Genomic DNA, 19,272 nt, shown 5'->3' on the forward strand with positions numbered 1-19,272 from the left:
GCTAAGTAATTACCCCGGGCCTGGTCGGATCCCCGTCTTCACCGGGCCCCGAACACTAGTCAAGGTTATAATGCCCTTACGGCGGGCCTGCGCAAAGGCAATGACGAATCTGGGTCTTAGGCCTCACTTCTGTAATACTGCTTAATTCTGTTTACTCATTGATTGCATGTTGTAAGTTTAGCTTTTTGGGTGAAATGTTTTACTCAACTATGTATTTTGTACACACAAAAATATAGAATTATAAAAGTGCATAAGGCTTTATTAAAACGTATAATAATAACTTCCAGACTGCGATTAATATGCATCAAAAACAAGGATTTTACACAATAAGAAACAATTGTGCCTTATAATAAAATGTAAACTGCTCAATGAAGCGAGAACGGGCAATAACAGTCATTGGCTAGAAAGAATAAAACATTTTTCCAAATAGAATTTTATTTATTTTTTTGTTTTGCGACAAATATTGTATGAATTAGTAAAGATCGATGTCAGCAGTGACCTCGGTATTTACAGAGTTTCCTTGTACGTTTCTTGATGATTACGCCGCGTCTTCACCCAGGTCCAGAGCTTCTTGGTTTAGAAGATAAACTATTAACAACTTAACCCTGCATGTGCAGCTCGATCAGCCGTCCGGCAAAGATAGCCACTGTCCCAATTATACAGACCAACATGAAGACTGCCAGGAGAACGTGATCGATCACCATTGCTGAGAATATCCATTCTTCTGAAGCCTGTAAGTACAAGAAGAAATTACTGTGCAATAGCTTAGCTACCATGGAAGGAGACCACCCTGGGCTCACTTTAATGGTGGGATCCACATGGACTCCTAGACGAACATCCACAGAAGACTACTACACTTAAATTATATGGTACTGCACGGACCCAGAGACCAATTTAGGAACTCTGGACGTTGGGAGATAATCTGACTTTTATCAAAGGGAACCTGTCACCAGGTTTTTCCCTTATGAGCTGCGGCCACCACCAGTGAGCTCTTACATACAGCATTCCAGAATACTGTATATAAGAGCCCTGGCCGCTCTGTATAATGTAAGCAACACCATTATAATACTCATCCAAGGGGCGGTCCGGTCGAATGGGTGTCGCTACTCTTGGTATGGCACCTCCTCTCTTCTTCTATCACCGCCCTCCTGCCCAGCCCCTTGTGCATGACGTGTCCTGCATCATTCACACAGAGTTCTCAAAAGTGTGCACATGCACACCTTGATCTGCTCAGGGCAGAGCAAAGTACTGTAATGCACAAGCATGAGAAAAGGTCAAAGATCGCCTGCGCATGTGCACTACAGTACTTTGATCACAGTGCGCATGCGCAGGAGTGCAATGGAGACCTCTCTGTGAATGATGCAGGATGCATCATACACACAAGACTGGGCAGGAGGACTGCGATCGCACAAGAGAAAGAAGGCGCTGGATCGAGAGCAGCAACACCCATCATACCAGACCGCCCCCTAGGTGAGTATTATAAAGGGTTTTTTTGTACGTTATACAGAGCTGCCTGGGCACTTATATACATTATTCTAGAGTGCTGTATATAGGGGTTCACTGGTGGTGGCCGCAGCTCATAAGGGAAAACCCTGATGACAGGATCCCTTTACGTAGACACTCTGATTAGATACCCCTTAATGAATAATAATAATTTCCAAATTGCCTATGAATATGAACACTAGAGGGCGCTCAATGCATACTTTTTTTTTTTTTTTTTTACATAGGGTTCAGTAATACAGCAGTATGCAGAGAGCTCCCTCTAGTGGAGGCTGCAGGCATGTTACGTTTTACATTTTGAAGCTTTTCATCAGAAAAATAAGCTCTCTGACTTCTATGAAGATATATTGAAAAAAATAATAATTAGTACATGAAGACAAACTATATTTTTTAACAGGCTATGTCATGGAGCTTTTACCTTATTGGATTCCTGGTCTGAATTCATGGATTCTGCAATGTATTTAACCCCTTCTATGGCGGTCTTCACATCAGGGTTCTTTAAGATTGGAGACTGGTAGGTGTCAGCGACAGGACCCAGCTTTCCTGAGATATCTGAAATATCCATGTCTTCAGAGAAAATCTTCTTTCCTTTTTTTTCTTGTGAAGGTCGTTTCATTGTAGAAAAGAACATCATGTTGGGAATGGTTTCAATAAAAATCTGACGAAGAGACCATATGACGGCATGTAATGAATGTGTGTGCGTGGGTGTACATTAATTAACGGAGTGTACATTCAGGACTAAGAGGAATTTATAATATAAAAAGATAATGTTGATGCTGATACAACCTCATTAACTCCAGAAAAAAATCCTACCAGTTAAAGTGATATTGAAACAGTTCAGTACACCATCCCATACCTTTTAATGGCAGTCCTTACATTATTCCTCATGGTATATAATTTAACTGCTGTAGAACCTCCTTTTGTGAAAGCTTAAAGGGATTCTGTCAGAAATATTAACCACCCCCACCTCCCTAAAATCATTTTTATGACTGTGGACTGGGAGCCCTTTAAAAGATAAACCAGTCAATACCTTTATTATTCCAAAGTGCTGCTTCAACATTGCACTATGAATTTGTCTGCAAGTGCATTGTTGTGTGAAGATGCACTTACAGCGTCTCAGCTTCATGCTAACATATACAGCACGAGGCTGAGGAACTGTATTACTTAGTAACACCCTTCCGTAGCTGAATTACAGGTCAGCGGCTGTATACCAGGACAAGCAAACTGTCAATCAGCCAGGTGTGGAAGCTGCAAGGTAGGAAATACAGCATGAGGCTGAAAAACTGTAAGTGCATTCTTATGCCCCAATTCACTTCCAGAGTTAACTTTAAAACACAATTTATCATTGCTGGAGCCATGCTTTGGGGGTCATAATGAGATCACTCTTTATGACCCCCAAATAATTGCTCCAGCAATGAGAAGTTGTGTTTGGAAGGGCATTTGGGCATAAGGATGCACTTACAGCTTCTCAGATGCTGTATTTCCTACCTTGCAGCTGCCGCACGTGGCTGATTGACACCTGGCTTATATTTAAAAGGGCTACAGAATCCTATTAATTGTCTGGTGGGAGGTTAAAGTTTGACAGGTAATAGATGTAAAATAACTTCAGCAGCCGAAGATTTTTTTTTCCCTGCCAAAGCAATGGGAGAAATAACTAGTCTGCACAAGGGTCGTACAAAGTGTCCAAGTAGCCGATAACTTGTGATCTCTTGGCTCCAACTTCTGGGATCTACCAACAATCCTTTGAAGGAGGGTCTTCAGATTCCCATCTATGAAGAGCAGAAGTCAAGCGCATGTACCATGACTCAATCAATTATCCATGGGAATGCCAGAATAAGCTGAACGATGTGCTTGACTATATTCATGCTTGATTTTTGCTCCATTCAGATGGGGATCTGCAGAGCTGTGTTTCAGGATCAGTGTTTGGTAAGTTACCTTCTATCTTATGGATGGGGATAGCTTACAAACCTAGTTAGAACCCCTCGTAGGTGGACCTTATGTAGTAGAACCCCTCGTAGGTGGACCTTATGTAGTAGAACCCCTCTTAGGTGGACCTTATGTAGTAGAACCCCTCGTAGGTGGACCTTATGTAGTAGAACCCCTCGTAGGTGGACCTTATGTAGTAGAACCCCTCTTAGGTGGACCTTATGTAGTAGAACCCCTCTTAGGTGGACCTTATGTAGTAGAACCCCTCGTAGGTGGACCTTATGTAGTAGAACCCCTCGTAGGTGGACCTTATGTAGTAGAACCCCTCTTAGGTGGACCTTATATAGTAGAACCCCTCATAGGTGGACCTTATTTTCTGTAATAATTGGGATGTGTGGCAACTCACCTTCCTCATCCATTGAGGCATAATATGAGTACTTGGGGTACGAAAATGAGCGTTGATTACAATGACTGTGATTACAATGGAAGCGATGACAAACATCATGGTGAATAACATGTATTTTCCGATCAGCGGCACGGCGCTAGAAGTTGACGGGATCAATTCAACAATAACCAGAAGAAATACAGTGAGTGACAGCAGGACAGAGACGCTCAGTGTTATCTTCTCACCTGTCAACGAAGAACAGATTTAAGAAGTAACTTATAGACATTAGATATGTAGTAATTCCAGGATTTAACATAGAAAATAATTTTGGTAGAAAAACAGATTGAATCAGCACTTCCATAAAAATATTATTCATTTTCACGATTTAAAGGATCCAGGATAAGTGAAAAACACAACATTGTCCGCTAACGCGTTTCTGTCATCAGTTGCACTTTATGACTCTATGGCAACTGATGCCAGAAACGCGTCAGGGACAATGTTGTGTTTTTAACTGATCCTGGATCTTTTAAATTGTGGAAATAAAGAACAATATTTTTATGGAAGTGCTGATCCAATCTGTTTTTGTATCTGGACATTGCCTGTGGTCTATGGCTAGGATCTTTGCACCCCAACTCCTGGAGTATACCTTTGCATCCACACAGTGAGACTCTCCACTACTTTTTTTTTTTTTTTTTTTAGTTTTGGTACTAGATATGTCATTATCAGAGATGACTGAAATAATTGACTGTCAGTATTAAAGGACCATCAGTACTCGGGGCCGTTGGACCCGAGCCCAGTGAGCCACCTCCTTCCTTTTGGCATCCCTGGTTCCCCTTTTGTTTGTGACCGGGAAGAATGCCATCATTTTGCTGTGATACACAATTTCTAGAAATTACGGCTACTCAAAAGAAGAGCCTGAGATGTTGGCAGGTAGGAGGCAGTTCAGAGCTCCCTTCTGGTAGCCATGGACTACTCAAAAGAAGAGCCTGAGATCCGGCAGGTAGGAGGCAGTTCAGAGCTCCCTTCTGGTAGCCATGGACTACTCAAAAGAAGAGCCTGAGATCCGGCAGGTAGGAGGCAGTTCAGAGCTCCCTTCTAGTAGCTATGGACTACTCAAAAGAAGAGCCTGAGATGCTGGCAGGTAGGAGGCAGTCCACAGAGCTCCCTTCTGGTGGCCATGGACTACTCAAAAGAAGAGCCTGAGATGCCGGCAGGTAGGAGGCAGTTCAGAGCTCCCTTCTGATAGCCATGGACTACTCAAAAGAAGAGCCTGGGATGCCGGCAGGTAGGAGGCAGTCCACAGAGCTCCCTTCTGGTGGTCATGGACTACTCAAAAGAAGAGCCTGAGATGCTGACAGGTAAGAGGCAGTCCACAGAGCTTCCTTCTGGTGGCCATGGACTACTCAAAAGAAGATCCTGAGATGCTGGCAGGTAGGAGGCAGTCCACAGTGCTGCCTTCTGGTTGCCATGGACTACTCAAAAGAAGAGCCTGAGATGCTGGTAGGTAGGAGGCAGTCCACAGAGCTCCCTTCTGGTGGCCATGGACTACTCAAAAGAAGAGCCTGAGATGCTGGCAGATAGGAGGCAGTCCAAAGAGCTCCCTTCTGGTGGCCATGGACTACTGATGTGGGTACTGCACAAGACAAATGATTTGCTCATCTCTCATCGTAATGTCTGACAGGTTGTGATCCCACCCCTGAGACCCACATCTATTAGAGGAATGGGGGATCCCATGAAGAGTTTTGCCTAGCGCCATCAAGTTATAGTCTTCATACCTGAACCTGTCGGCAAATAAAACACTAAACCGGTCAGAAAGGAGAACAGCAGGCATGGAATGATGACATTGACAATGAAGTAAAGTGGAAGGCGCAGCATGAGGAAATGATAAGTGATGTCCAGATATGGTTTATCAGGGCAACAATCGTAATACACATAATGCTTCCAACACTGGTAATCCTTCATGAACCATTCTCCGCTCTCCATGAAGCTGCTCATATCAGGACGAGCGCTCTCCTAAAAGAGATACAATTCATTCAATAAATTGGACAAAAGTTATTTTAGGCTAATAACTTTATACGAATAAGATACTAACTATATGTTGCATGGCCATATATACATATACAGTTAGGTCCAGAAATATTTGGACAGTGACACAATTTTCGCGAGTTGGGCTCTGCATGCCACCACATTGGATTAGAAATGAAACCTCTACAACAGAATTCAAGTGCAGATTGTAACGTTTAATTTGAAGGTTTGAACAAAAATATCTGATAGAAATTGTAGGAATTGTACACATTTCTTTACAAACACTCCACATTTTAGGAGGTCAAAAGTAATTCGACATATAAACCAAACCCAAACAAAGTATTTTTATTTTCAATATTTTGTTGCGAATACTTTGGAGGCAATCACTGCCTTAAGTCTGGAACCCATGGACATCACCAAACGCTGGGTTTCCTCCTTCTTAATGCTTTGCCAGGCCTTTACAGCCGCAGCCTTCAGGTCTTGCTTGTTTGTGGGTCTTTCCGTCTTAAGTCTGGATTTGAGCAAGTGAAATGCATGCTCAATTGGGTTAAGATCTGGTGATTGACTTGGCCATTGCAGAATGTTCCACTTTTTTGCACTCATGAACTCCTGGGTAGCTTTGGCTGTATGCTTGGGGTCATTGTCCATCTGTACTATGAAGCGCCGTCCGATCAACTTTGCGGCATTTGGCTGAATTTGGGCTGAAAGTATATCCCGGTACACTTCAGAATTCATCCGGCTACTTTTGTCTGCTGTTATGTCATCAATAAACACAAGTGACCCAGTGCCATTGAAAGCCATGCATGCCCATGCCATCACGTTGCCTCCACCATGTTTTACAGAGGATGTGGTGTGCCTTGGATCATGTGCCGTTCCCTTTCTTCTCCAAACTTTTTTCTTCCCATCATTCTGGTACAGGTTGATCTTTCTCTCATCTGTCCATAGAATACTTTTCCATAACTGAGCTGGCTTCATGAGGTGTTTTTCAGCAAATTTAACTCTGGCCTATCTATTTTTGGAATTGATGAATGGTTTGCATCTAGATGTGAACCCTTTGTATTTACTTTCATGGAGTCTTCTCTTTACTGTTGACTTAGAGACAGATACACCTACTTCACTGAGAGTGTTCTGGACTTCAGTTGATGTTGTGAACGGGTTCTTCTTCACCAAAGAAAGTATGCGGTGATCATCCACCACTGTTGTCATCCGTGGACGCCCAGGCCTTTTTGAGTTCCCAAGCTCACCAGTCAATTCCTTTTTTCTCAGAATGTACCCGACTGTTGATTTTGCTACTCCAAGCATGTCTGCTATCTCTCTGATGGATTTTTTCTTTTTTTTCAGCCTCAGGATGTTTTGCTTCACCTCAATTGAGAGTTCCTTAGACCGCATGTTGTCTGGTCACAGCAACAGCTTCCAAATGCAAAACCACACACCTGTAATCAACCCCAGACCTTTTAACTACTTCATTGATTACAGGTTAACGAGGGAGACGCCTTCAGAGTTAATTGCAGCCCTTAGAGTCCCTTGTCCAATTACTTTTGGTCCCTTTAAAAAGAGGAGGCTATGCATTACAGAGCTATGATTCCTAAACCCTTTCTCCGATTTGGATGTGAAAACTCTCATATTGCAGCTGGGAGTGTGCACTTTCAGCCCATATTATATATATAATTGTATCTCTGAACATGTTTTTGTAAACAGCTAAAATAACAAAACTTGTGTCACTGTCCAAATATTTCTGGCCCTGACTGTATATATATATATATACTATATCAAACCTCTTCTGTGCACCAGGAGCTCATGGCATGGGCTTCCATGGCTAAGAGGTTGCGCCCAAGAGTTTCATCACCAAGCACATTGACTAGCTTCATATGGAGTAGGTAAAAGCACACCGTCTCTGAACTCTGGAGCAGTGGTAACATGTTCTGTGGTGCAATAAATCACACATCTCTCTCTGGCATATGATGGACGAGTCTAGGTTTGGCGAATGTCAGGAGAACATTACTTGCCTTACTGAATTGTGCCCGCAGTAAAAGTTTGGTGGATGAGAGATAAAGCTATGGGGTTGTTTTTCAGAAGTCAGTCTCGGACACTTAGTTCCAGTGAAGGGAAATCTTAATGATTCAGTATATGAGACATTTTGGACTATTATAGCTTTTAACTTTAGAACCAGATTTGGGAAGGCCGTTTTCTGTTCCCCATGACTGGGCCCAGAGTACAAAGCGAGGTCCATAAAGAAATGGCAGAGAGGACTTGAATGGGATGAGGTCAGGGCTCTATTTTGCCTGTCAAGTTCTTCCAAAGCAAACACCTTATGATGCACTACAATGGAGATTACGATACAGGTTCCCTCGTCCAACATCAATTTCTGATCTCACAAATGCTCTTTTATATAAATATGCAAAAAATTCCTACAGACAACTCCAAAAAACTTATACAAAGTCTTCCCAGAAGTGTGGAAGTAGTTATTGCTGCTAAGAGGGAACCTATTCCATAATAATGCCTATGGATGTAGAATGGGAAATCATAAAAGATATTGTAGGTGTAATGTGTAGGTGTCCCACCTAGACATGAGCAGACCTGTGGAAGTTCAGTTCGGTGGGGTAGCCAGACTTTAGGTAAAGTTTGGTTTGGGACCTGGACTTGACCTGAACTCCAATTGAAGTCACTGATGACAGTTTGACTCTCCACCCACATGCAGACAGCCATAGACAGGTCACTACCGGGGGCAGGAGGGAGGGCAGGATTTTTTTTTATATACACACTACATATGATCACGCTGTTGTTACCGCCAGTGAGAGCGGCTCGCACTGAGTTGAACACCGAGCGCAACTGAGCATAGTGATGCTCGCGTGAGTGGTCAGCATACGTAAAGGGCCCGAACTCTGAAACTCAACACTGATTTTTTTTTTTGTGTAAAGCTTGTATTCAGAACGAACACCGAACTTCAATGTCCCGGTTTGCTCATCTCTAGTCCCAACACATTTTTTAATATAGTGTATATAGGTATGTTGTCTGTACAACTAGCATAAAGCATGTGGACTGCAAAAATGTCTCTTCTTTAAAGAGAATCTGTCAGCAGTTTTTTGCTACTGCTGAAAGCAGCATTTTGTAGGCAAAGAGATTCTGAAACTAATCATGTTTAACTTAAATTACTGTGTGCAGCCATTCTGACTTTATTTAAGAATTGAGTTTACTAAGCTAGGAGACTGTCCTCGCCCACAGCAGGCCCTCAGTAGAGATTGTACATGGACTGTGAGGCGTCAATCATAGCAAGGGGAGCGCCAACAAAGGCAGGAGTCAGTTAGCCACACCAATAATAAGGGTCCACTGCTAAAACAAACAAAGCAAATAAACAAAAGATAGGGCAGTGACAAGACAGGCATCCCTGAGCTTTGTGTTTTAACCCTTACAGCATACTGTCTTTAGCTTATATAGCAAAACTTTGTTGACATAGCCCCCTCAACACTACAAACTGATTACCTTTACTCCTTACCGGGTTTATAACAACCAATGACCCATCATAGGTCCAAGTCCCCAGCTTCATGCTGCAGTTCTGCATATCAAAGGGAAAATGTGTGACCATCATTTCACAGTAACTCTTGAAGATGGCTGGTGGATTCCATAATATTTTTCCATTGTAATCCACAAGAGCCTTAGTTTCCTGGACAATTGCAAAGTCACCGTTTGCACTATAAAAGAGATAATGCTATGTCAGGGCCGGAGATACAGACAGGCAAGAACGATATATGGGCCCTTTACAGTCCGATAAGTCATCACAATGCTCCTCATTATGTGTCTCTCAGAAGCTACTTGCTGCTTTGGAGGTGGTAGTGGCCCCCTTACTTCTTAGGCCTGTTAAGGCTGCTTTCACACATCCGGTAGGGGCAGAGCCGGTCAGTCCGGCTCTAAAACCTATGCAACAGATGCGGCGAAAAAAACGCATCCTTTGCATACGTTTTTTAAATGCGGCCCGTCCGTTTTTTGCCGCTTGCGGCACGCTACTAAGCATGCGCAGTGGAAAAAACGCATGCGGCGGCCGGATGCGGTGTTTGCCGCAGGACGCCGCATGCGGCATCCATAGGCATGCATTGCAAATCGCGCCGCATCGGCCGGATGCGGCGCGATGCGTTTTTTTTTGCCGGACAAAAAAACGTGCCAGGCAACGTTCCTTCTGGCCACCGCATCGGCTAAAACTGCTGCATGTGGCAAAAACCGGACGGAACGCAAGGCCATGCGTCACAATACGGCACTAATATAAGTCTATGCAGAAAAAATGGAACCGGCGGCAAAAAAAACGGTTTCGTTTTTTCAGCAAAATGCCGGATTGTGCCGCAGAGCAAAAAACGGATGTGTGAAAGCAGCCGAAGTTGCACCAATTATATATCCTCCCCTATACCACATTCCTATACTTGCTCTATTAGAGTGTGACAGAATACAAGCCATTTTGTATTGTATACAAACCATCTTGTCTTATAACTGAATGATGTCATAGGGCTCAGCTAACACTGATCGGCGGGAAGGTTTCACATTTCTGCACACAGCCCTGCGGCTCTTATTGGTGCATAGTTATTTCTTTGTTTGGGGTACTATATAAGCTGGTCACATGATGCAATAAAACAGAAACTTTCAGTACACCACAAATGTGTGTGTTATATTGATTTTTCCAAACGCTTGTAAAACAAATATTAATTTGGAGTTCCAATGGCATAGAAGGAGTGTATTTCTCTCACAAGAGCATGTAGCTGTCACATGAATTCATTGTTCAGGGTCCCCTTCCAAAAACCAGAGCTGAGCGGCATAAAATAGTCTACATTAGCAACTGCAGGGACAATGCATAGCCATCTGAATGCCCCCGGGACCGGATGTGGCACCTCTGATGCCGGCTCTCTGTACTCTACTTTTAATTATTTTTTTATATATATATATATATATATATATATATATATACATATATATATACATATACATATACATACACATGCAGAAGATGAAAGAAAAACTTACTTGTTGTAAAGGACTAAATCAGGTCGCCAAATATCACCAGAGACTATACGGATTTTCTCTATTCCTCCATATTTCAATGGGTCCCATTTTAGATTAACATCTGTCCATTGCTAGAAAAAAAAACCATAGAGCAGGATTATATGGATCACCAAAAATGTTAACAATCAAAGGAATGTACAAGCAAGTTTATTGTTTAGGTTTTGTTTTCTGTAAATGGGATATTTGCAGATTCTGTCCTCAGTTTTGATTTTTGTTTGGGTTCTGTTTTGCCTTGGCATCGGCATTATCCACAATGATGTTTTCAATTAGCTGGAGGTCGCATAGAAAGTGATGTGATGAGGCGTTATGTCAGTTATTGCTGTGATTTTATCCTAATGTGGCCCAATGGTGCATTGTGTAAAGGCAGAGGTGCTGCTGGATGCTCAGACGCCCCTCTGTGGGTGCTAAGCTGCCCCTAACTGAGCAAAGACTAACTTTAAGAACATTGCCGTTACGTGACACGTGGGCTTTTTTATATTGATTGATTGATTGGCGGCACGGTGGCTCAGGGCGGCACAGTGGCTCAGTGGTTAGCACTGGGGTCTTGCAGCGCTGGCGTCCTGGATTCAAATCCCACCAAGAACAACATCTGCAAGGAGTTTGTATGTTCTCCCCGTGTTTGCGTGGGTTTCCTCCAGGTTCTCCGGTTTCCTCCCACACTCCAAAGACATACAGATTGGGGCTCACAATCTGGAGTCCCTATGGGGACAGTGTTGCTAATGTATGTAAAGCGCTGTGGAATTATTAGCGCTATATAAATGAATAAAATTATTATTAAAATAATTATTAAATTGATCGAAAAGAATAGTAAAATCCTCATTTACATTTTTCAAAATAATCTTCATTAAGAATTTTCTACCATTTCACTTCTGTAAAGGGGGCTTTACATGCTGCGATGTCGCTAGCGTTCGCACACGCCCCCGTCGTTTGTTCGTCACAGGCAAATCGCTGCCCGTGGCGGACAAAATCGCTAGTACCCCTCACATGCACTTACCTTCCTAACGACGTCCAATAGAAGCGGAGGGTCGGAGAGCAGCCGCATGCAAGTTACACCCACCTCGTTGCTGGAGGACGCAGGTACGGTGTTGTTTGTCGTTCCTGGGGTGTCACACGTAGCGATGTGTGCTGCCTCAGGAACGACAAACAACCTGTGTCCAAAATCAGCAACGATATTTGGGAAATGGACGACGTGTCAACAATCAACGATTTGGTGAGTATTTTGCATCGGTAGCAGTCGCTTGTAGGTGTCACACGCAACGACGTCGCTAATGAGGCCAGATGTGCGCCACGAATTCCGTAACCCCAACGACATCTCGTTAGCGATGGTGTTGCGTGTAAAGTCTTAACTAGCTGAGTGATCTGCAAAGAAGATACAAATCTGTCAAAGTTCCTGCTCCTGCTGCCGCTCTTTCCCCCCTTACTTCTTTCAGTGTCACAGATTACAGAAGGGACTGGGAGAGGGGTTATATAAACATCTACAGTGGCAGGAGGATGAAGTATCATACACTTTTTGGAAAGCACGAAAAAATAGGCTCTACAAAAAGAGGATAAATCTCACGATAACTATGTGATAGCGGGGAACTGGAGCTCCTGGGCTGTCCCTCAAGCTATCCCTAACCTCACGGATACTCCTGATGGTGGAGAGGCATGAGTCTCCTTTCTGGTCCTGCTCCTGACCAGTCCTGATCTGACCCCCCTCCCTTCAGGGAGGGACGGGACAGGAGTGTGATAAAACTTCCAGATAAAGACAGACAGGGCAAGACCAAAACTTGGTCACACACAAAGATAAAGACAGTAAGAGGTTCAGGAGGAAAAGCAAGAGCAGGAAGGAAGCTACAAAACAACAGGGGTAAACTCCACAACCACACCACGCAATGAGCATAACTTTCACCAGTAACTTTCACCACACCTCACAGACCAACATAAACTAAACTCTAGCTGGCATGGGTGGAATGTTTCATCCAGCATAAAAAGGAGGGGAGCAGATGTGATAGGTTTTCCCACATGACCAAAGGAGCAAGCAGACCAGCATTGATTAAAGGCCCTGTCACACACAGAGATAAATCTGCGGCAGATCTGTGGTTGCAGTGAAATTGTGGACAATCAGTGCCAGGTTTGTGGCTGTGTACAAATGGAACAATATGTCCATGATTTCACTGCAACCACAGACCTGCCAAAGATTTACCTGTGTGTGTGACGGGGCCTTAACCCTTGCTAGCCTGCCTATGAATCAGCACACAGCAGTTCGATGCTCGAGTCTGCCTGTGATCTCAGACACCAGAGAAACTATTGGGCAGAATGTCAGAACCTGCAATATAAACAACACCCAACGCCACCATGATAGTCAGTGAGGTTCGTGCAAAACTATGTGTGACAATATGGAGAAGAAATAAGGACAGTTAATAAAGCTTTGCTGATACATGAAAGCAAGTAAAGACAGCAATACCCTCAAAACACAAAGAACTCACATTCAGCCTGTATTTCTGTGAGGGACACTCCCTCAAGAGAAAACTATGGAATTTGGGTCAGGCTGTAACCTGCATATCAGGGGGGCTGAAAAGTAATAAAGGAATGAAGAATGTAGGCTGAAACTAAGATATGTATAACTAATCTCATGGTAAAGATGTCCTTAGACTTTAAAAGTTAATTACCTCTACTAAATACAATTGGAAAGTAGTATTTTTCTTTCAGGGGAAACAGCTAATTTACATAATTTTTTAATACATGGTGCTTAAAGGGGAATCTTTCAACAGAATTTCACCCTCAAACTATATATATATATATATATATATATATATATATATATATTTATATATATATATATATATATATATATATATATATATAACAATATATATATATGTATATACAGTATACATATATATATATATATATATACATATAGATACATATATTTATATATATATATATATATAGATATATATATATATGTAAAAAAAAAATACAGGGAACACTTAACACTTAAACAGCACAATTTTAGTGTTCCCTTTATTTTCTTGAGCAGTATATCTATATAAAAGCATAATATATATATATATATATATATATATATATATATATATATTGCAGCTCTTTCAAAGACAGGTCTATCAATAGCTTTACATGGTCAGTCCGTTCCTCTGTTACTGAGAAATCAACAGGTGAGTTGATATGCAAATGAGGCTGAAGAGCTATTTGTAGATCTGACGCCTCCGTCATTCCAGCTCTAGTCCCTGCCAAGCTCCACCTCCTCCTGCATGACTGACAGCCTCTATGCTGTGTGACTTCAGGCGCTGGAGCCATCAGTCAGACAGGAGAAGATGTCGCTGCATGGGGAATAGAGCTGGAGTGATGGAGGCTTCAGATCTACAAAGAGCTCTTCAGCCTAATTTACATACCAATTCAAACACTAAAGTAGGACCAATTCCTAATTGTGGTATTTTTTTACTTGCACTTTTTTTGTTATGGCTTAATGAGATGAAACTATAGATAGGCCTTAAAATACTTGTATTTAGTTAAATAGGGGTGAGCTGCAATCCCGAGACCACCGGACAAAAGTGGTGATGTTTATAGAAGAAAACAGTCATGCCCCTCTACTAGGAGATGTAACACCTATTAATTTGTGCACAATTTTAAAGAGCATGCTATAAATTTACAAATGTAAAGTTATTAAAAAAATTAAACCTGTTTGAGGCGAACATTTGTGGTGAAGATTTGATTGACTTCATCCTTAAAATAAGAAAACAGAGTATTAAATATAAAGGAAACATAAAACACTAATCCTAATTATCTCTTTATATGTAGTAAAAACAATAATATCATCTGGAGACAGGGGCATAACTAACTATAGGTGGGGCAGAGGGTGATTTCCCATCTGGTCCTGGCCCCTAAGAGGACCCCCTCTACTATGTAAGAAATCGGCTCTGTTATAGCTTTTATATCGGACCCAAAAGCTTAGAGGGGTTGTTCATCTTTGGGACCAATTTTCCCTTTTTTTCTATTGAAATGAATGTACTTTGTGCTAAAAGTTGTTACTCTAATTAAACATTTTGCATCACTTGACTTCTATAGCCTCTGGTTTGCACTGGCTGTAGAATGAGTTAACTGAGAACCCATCAGTCAGCGCACTATGACAGTCTGATGTAGAGTTTGCAATTCTTTTACATGTCTTTTTAGCTCCTTTCAGCTGATTTATGACCACAGATGACTTTAAAGCGCAGGGAAATAAAGATCCCATAAAATCTAAATAATGCAAAAAATGTTATCATAACCCAGTTGATAAAATGAATTTTATATATATTTTATTCTTTTGTACCATTTGTCAATGACTATAGTCTTCTACCTCAAAGTATATTCATACCACATCAATCAGCTGAATGAGCTGCAGACCAACGGTCACCACCACGGCCTCCTTAAACTTCTGAACAGGACGAACAACTTTATTGTAGTCGTCGAACAAGTCCTTAATGAGGCGAGATTCATCCTCAGAAGAGAGGACACTTCCAGCTGCACAGAAGGAAAGGTTTATTATATCATTATTAATGTTATGCTTGCACCTTTTGTAGCCGAACAATCATAGCTTTTATCCAGAAGTTTTATACAATTACAATTTTATCTAATATAGAAAGCTGTGTGTATGTATGTGTGTGTGTGTATGTATGTACCGTATGTGTATGTGTATGTGTGTATGTACCGTATGTGTATGTGTGTATGTACCGTATGTGTATGTGTATGTGTGTATGTACCGTATGTATGTGTGTGTGTGTATGTATGTGTATGTATGTACCATATGTGTATATGTGTGTATGTACCGTATGTGTCTGTGTATGTATGTGTGTATGTACCGTATGTGTCTGTGTATGTATGTGTGTATGTACCGTATGTGTGTGTGTGTATGTACCATGTGTGTGTATGTATGTATGTGTGTGTGTGTGTATGTACCGTATGTGTGTGTGTGTGTGTATGTACCATGTGTGTGTGTATGTATGTGTGTATGTGTGTGTATGTATGTGTGTATGTATGTGTGTGTATATATGTGTGTGTGTTTGTATGTATGTGTGTATGTATGTAGGTGTGTATGTATGTATGTGTGTATGTGTGTGTATGTATGTGTGTATGTACCGTAAGTGTGTATGTGTATGTATATATGTGTGTGTGTGTTTGTATGTATGTGTGTATGTGTGTATGTGTGTGTATGTATGTCCGCTAAAGGAATCCGCATCATCCCATTTACAATCACAATATTTTGCACAGACACTCCATTTGACTCAGAAAACGTCATAGCCTACGTTTTGAGGGGGAAACTGAACCCTGCACTTTACAGTTATTCGCCAAAAAAACTGCTTACATTAAGGTCAATGGGGCTGAGAGCTACAGGTCATTAATAGGAGCTGTAATTGGTTGCTATAGGCAATAAAGGACATTCTTAGTAGAAGAAGCTTATGTGTGAGGTGATATGATTTCAGTGGAGAGACAAATAGAGAGAGACTGAAAGAGACAGACAAAGACAGACAGAGAGACCGACAAAAGAGAGACAGACAGAGAGACAGACAAAAGAGAGACAGACAGAGAGACAGACAAAAGAGAGACAGACAAAAGAGAGACAGACAGAGAGACAGACAGAGAGACAGACAAAAGAGAGACAGACAGAGACCCAGACAGACAAAGACAGACAGAAATGGAGAAAGACAGACAGAGAGACCGAAAGAGACAGAGAGAGACAGAAAGAGAGACAGACACAGACAGAGAGCGAGACAGATAGACAGGGAGACAGACAGACAGGGAGATTGGGAGAGAGACAGAAAGACACTTCGTTACAATACATGTATATTATATATTAAAAAAAACAAAAAAAAAACGCAAAGATAATGTAAACAAGATCATAAGCAAAAACTGAAGAAGTTCTGAAATTTCAGGTTTTCAGCCGGGAGATTTGAGAAAGTCACTGCCAGAAGGGTTTGGCAGTGGCTTATCTTCCCTAAAAAAAATAAATTACTCTATATGAGAGAAAATAACAGCAGATTCTTCTGCAATTCTAACAATGCACAAGTTGGAGATCAGTCTGGTGACTCCCATTTGCAGATCCCTCTACTGAATGTTCACCGCTCACCCTACACATTGCATAAAGAGCCAACAACTCATGTTTCAGAGTGTGGCAGATGACAAGACTATTCCGGGCCTTCACCTGCAACTGCCAGTCAAGCCATTTCCCATCCGCTTCACACAACAGAATCCCGGCATGTAGATTATATTTGTAAATAGTCACAAAATATCACCATTGTGTATCATAAACATATTCATTACTAATAAGCTAGAAACAAAACATTATTGTCCTTTATGATTTAGGAAGCTGATTATAAAGGATTAGGACACGTTCACATATGGCATTTTTGTAATTTTTTTTCTGCATAATTTTTTTAACAGTATTTTAAAGTACGTGCAAAATAAATGAGTGCGTGAAAAACTAAAAAAAAAAAAAAAAAAAAAAAAAAAAACGTGAGTAGTGTATGCAGAGGTTTCTCCTGTCTGGTTTTTACTGCAGAAAAAAACACAGCACACATTATTTGTGTGAACACTCCCCTACTGTTTGTATGACCTTGTAATGCATCTAGGGTAAAGTACTGGGCTGGAAGGAACGGCTGTGGTTTTATGGAGGCAGCAATATAATAACACAGATCCCTGCAGATAGGAAAAATGACACTAAGGGCCATAGAGCACCACAATACACGGTGGCTCAGTGGTTAGCACTGTAGTTTTGCAGCGCTGGGGTCCTGGGTTCAAATCCCACCAAGGACAACATCTGCAAAGAGTTTGTATGTTCTCCCCGTGGTTGCGTGGGTTTCCTCCCACACTCCAAAAAACATACAGATAGGGACTTTAGATTGTGAGCCCTAATGGGGACAGTGTTCCTGATGTATGTAAAGCGCTGCGGTATATGTTAGCGCTATAAAAAAAAATAAAAAATAAAGATTTGAATGTTTAGGTATATGGCCCAGATGTAGTTTAATAATTGCTACTGTATCACTAGTTTGCATATGTTTAGACCAGATGTTTCTGGTGTACTTACTATGAAAATCCATGTCAAAATGTCTAACTCATTTTGAACTTTCCCCCTCTTGTCATTAAAATGAGCTCTTTATGGCTATGCGAACACTGAGTATTTGGTTGGAGAAATGTCTGCACCATTTCTGCATCTTTTGGCAGGAAAAACGCAGAGCAAAAATGTGCGTTTTTGCCGTGTGCATTTGTTTTTCAGTTAAATCCAATGGGTGAAAACACAGGCAAAAACGCTGAAAGAAATTACATGTTGCAGATTATTTTCTGCACCAAATCTGGAAGCAGAAAATACTCAACGCGTGCACTACACTTTAGGATTCTCACGGACTTTGCTGGCATCAGGATTTGGTTGTAGTTTTGCGAGAGAACTGCATTCAAAAACCCATAAACAAAATGCCAAAAACCTCGCTGTGTGCACACAGCCTCAGACTGCCATTCTGACATGGATTTTCAAAGTAAAGACACCAGTATCATCAGGTCTAAAAGTTATATTTAATACAGTATGCATTTTTTTTAATTTTTTTTTTATAAATCTGGTGATAGATTTACTTTAATCTCCATGGCCAAGGAGAATAAAGCTATATAACTGCTAGACATGAATTGGCTTTTTACATGGTATACTGAATTTACAGTGAAGTGCAATGAGCCGACCAAACACATGAAGTAAATGATTGGAAAAAGTATCAGGTGTGTTGGATTTCACCATGTCTGTCCGATCTGCATGAACGTTGTCTGATAAATTGGGCATGGGCATTAATCACCCAAATTATTCTCGTTTAGTCCTACTAGAAAAAATGAAAAATTTCTAAAAATGTTCTTATTAATAAAACGTTTGTCAGGATCAATTGATTTAAGACCACCAATGCAATGATTATGTTTATGGGCAGATAATCATTAATAATAATTATTACTACTTAAAGAATGAAGAGATATGAATTATGTGATTGTTGTTATAAACGGTGCATTACATTTAGGAGCATATAAGCAATATAAACAATATTATAAGGTATAATAGCGGTCTGAAGGTCAACAGACAAAGAAAGGGAAGCCAAAAAAACCCAGAAGTGACATGCACCAGATACTAGGAAGTCATGGATACAAGGAATATTGTATATAAGATCCATAATATTGGCTTATCATAATGAAATGTGGAGATTTCTCAGTACCTGTTACCAGGAGAATAAGTTGTATGATGGTGAAATCCATTTCCTTCCACTTCTCTCGGCGTCGCTGCTCTCTGGTTACATGCCTGGATGTTTTTTTCGGAGGGGCGGACTCTGCGCCCTCCCGTCTAACTATAAGGAATGATGTTACTTGGACTATTGTTGCTTTACACC

General features: G+C 41.3%; 1 protein-coding gene across 1 annotated transcript; it reads right to left on the reverse strand.

Moving 5' to 3' along the window:
• Nucleotides 1-417: 417 nt before the first annotated feature.
• LOC142245882 (acetylcholine receptor subunit alpha-1-A-like) lies at nt 418-19,197 on the reverse strand. Its single transcript, XM_075318878.1, has 9 exons — nt 19,102-19,197; nt 15,240-15,385; nt 14,564-14,608; nt 10,841-10,950; nt 9,330-9,525; nt 5,587-5,824; nt 3,833-4,056; nt 1,919-2,158; nt 418-731 (listed from the first exon to the last, which is right to left on the reverse strand). The coding sequence occupies exons 1-9, from the start codon at nt 19,139-19,141 to the stop codon at nt 600-602; spliced, it is 1,371 nt and encodes a 456-aa protein (XP_075174993.1). The 5' UTR covers nt 19,142-19,197; the 3' UTR covers nt 418-599.
• Nucleotides 19,198-19,272: the final 75 nt, after the last annotated feature.

This window comes from Anomaloglossus baeobatrachus, chromosome 7, assembly GCF_048569485.1.
Source record: "Anomaloglossus baeobatrachus isolate aAnoBae1 chromosome 7, aAnoBae1.hap1, whole genome shotgun sequence".
NCBI lineage: Eukaryota > Metazoa > Chordata > Amphibia > Anura > Aromobatidae > Anomaloglossus > Anomaloglossus baeobatrachus.

Coding starts and splice junctions, on each gene's coding strand:
- LOC142245882 (XM_075318878.1), bottom strand. CDS start 19,141: ATGGATTTCACCATCATACAACTTATTCTCCTGGTAACAG. Junction 5,825..9,329: donor CATTGGTTGTTATAAACCCG/GTAAGGAGTAAA, acceptor TATCTCTTTTAG/GAGAGCGCTCGTCCTGATAT. Junction 2,159..3,832: donor TGCCTCAATGGATGAGGAAG/GTGAGTTGCCAC, acceptor TCTCTTCGTCAG/ATTTTTATTGAAACCATTCC.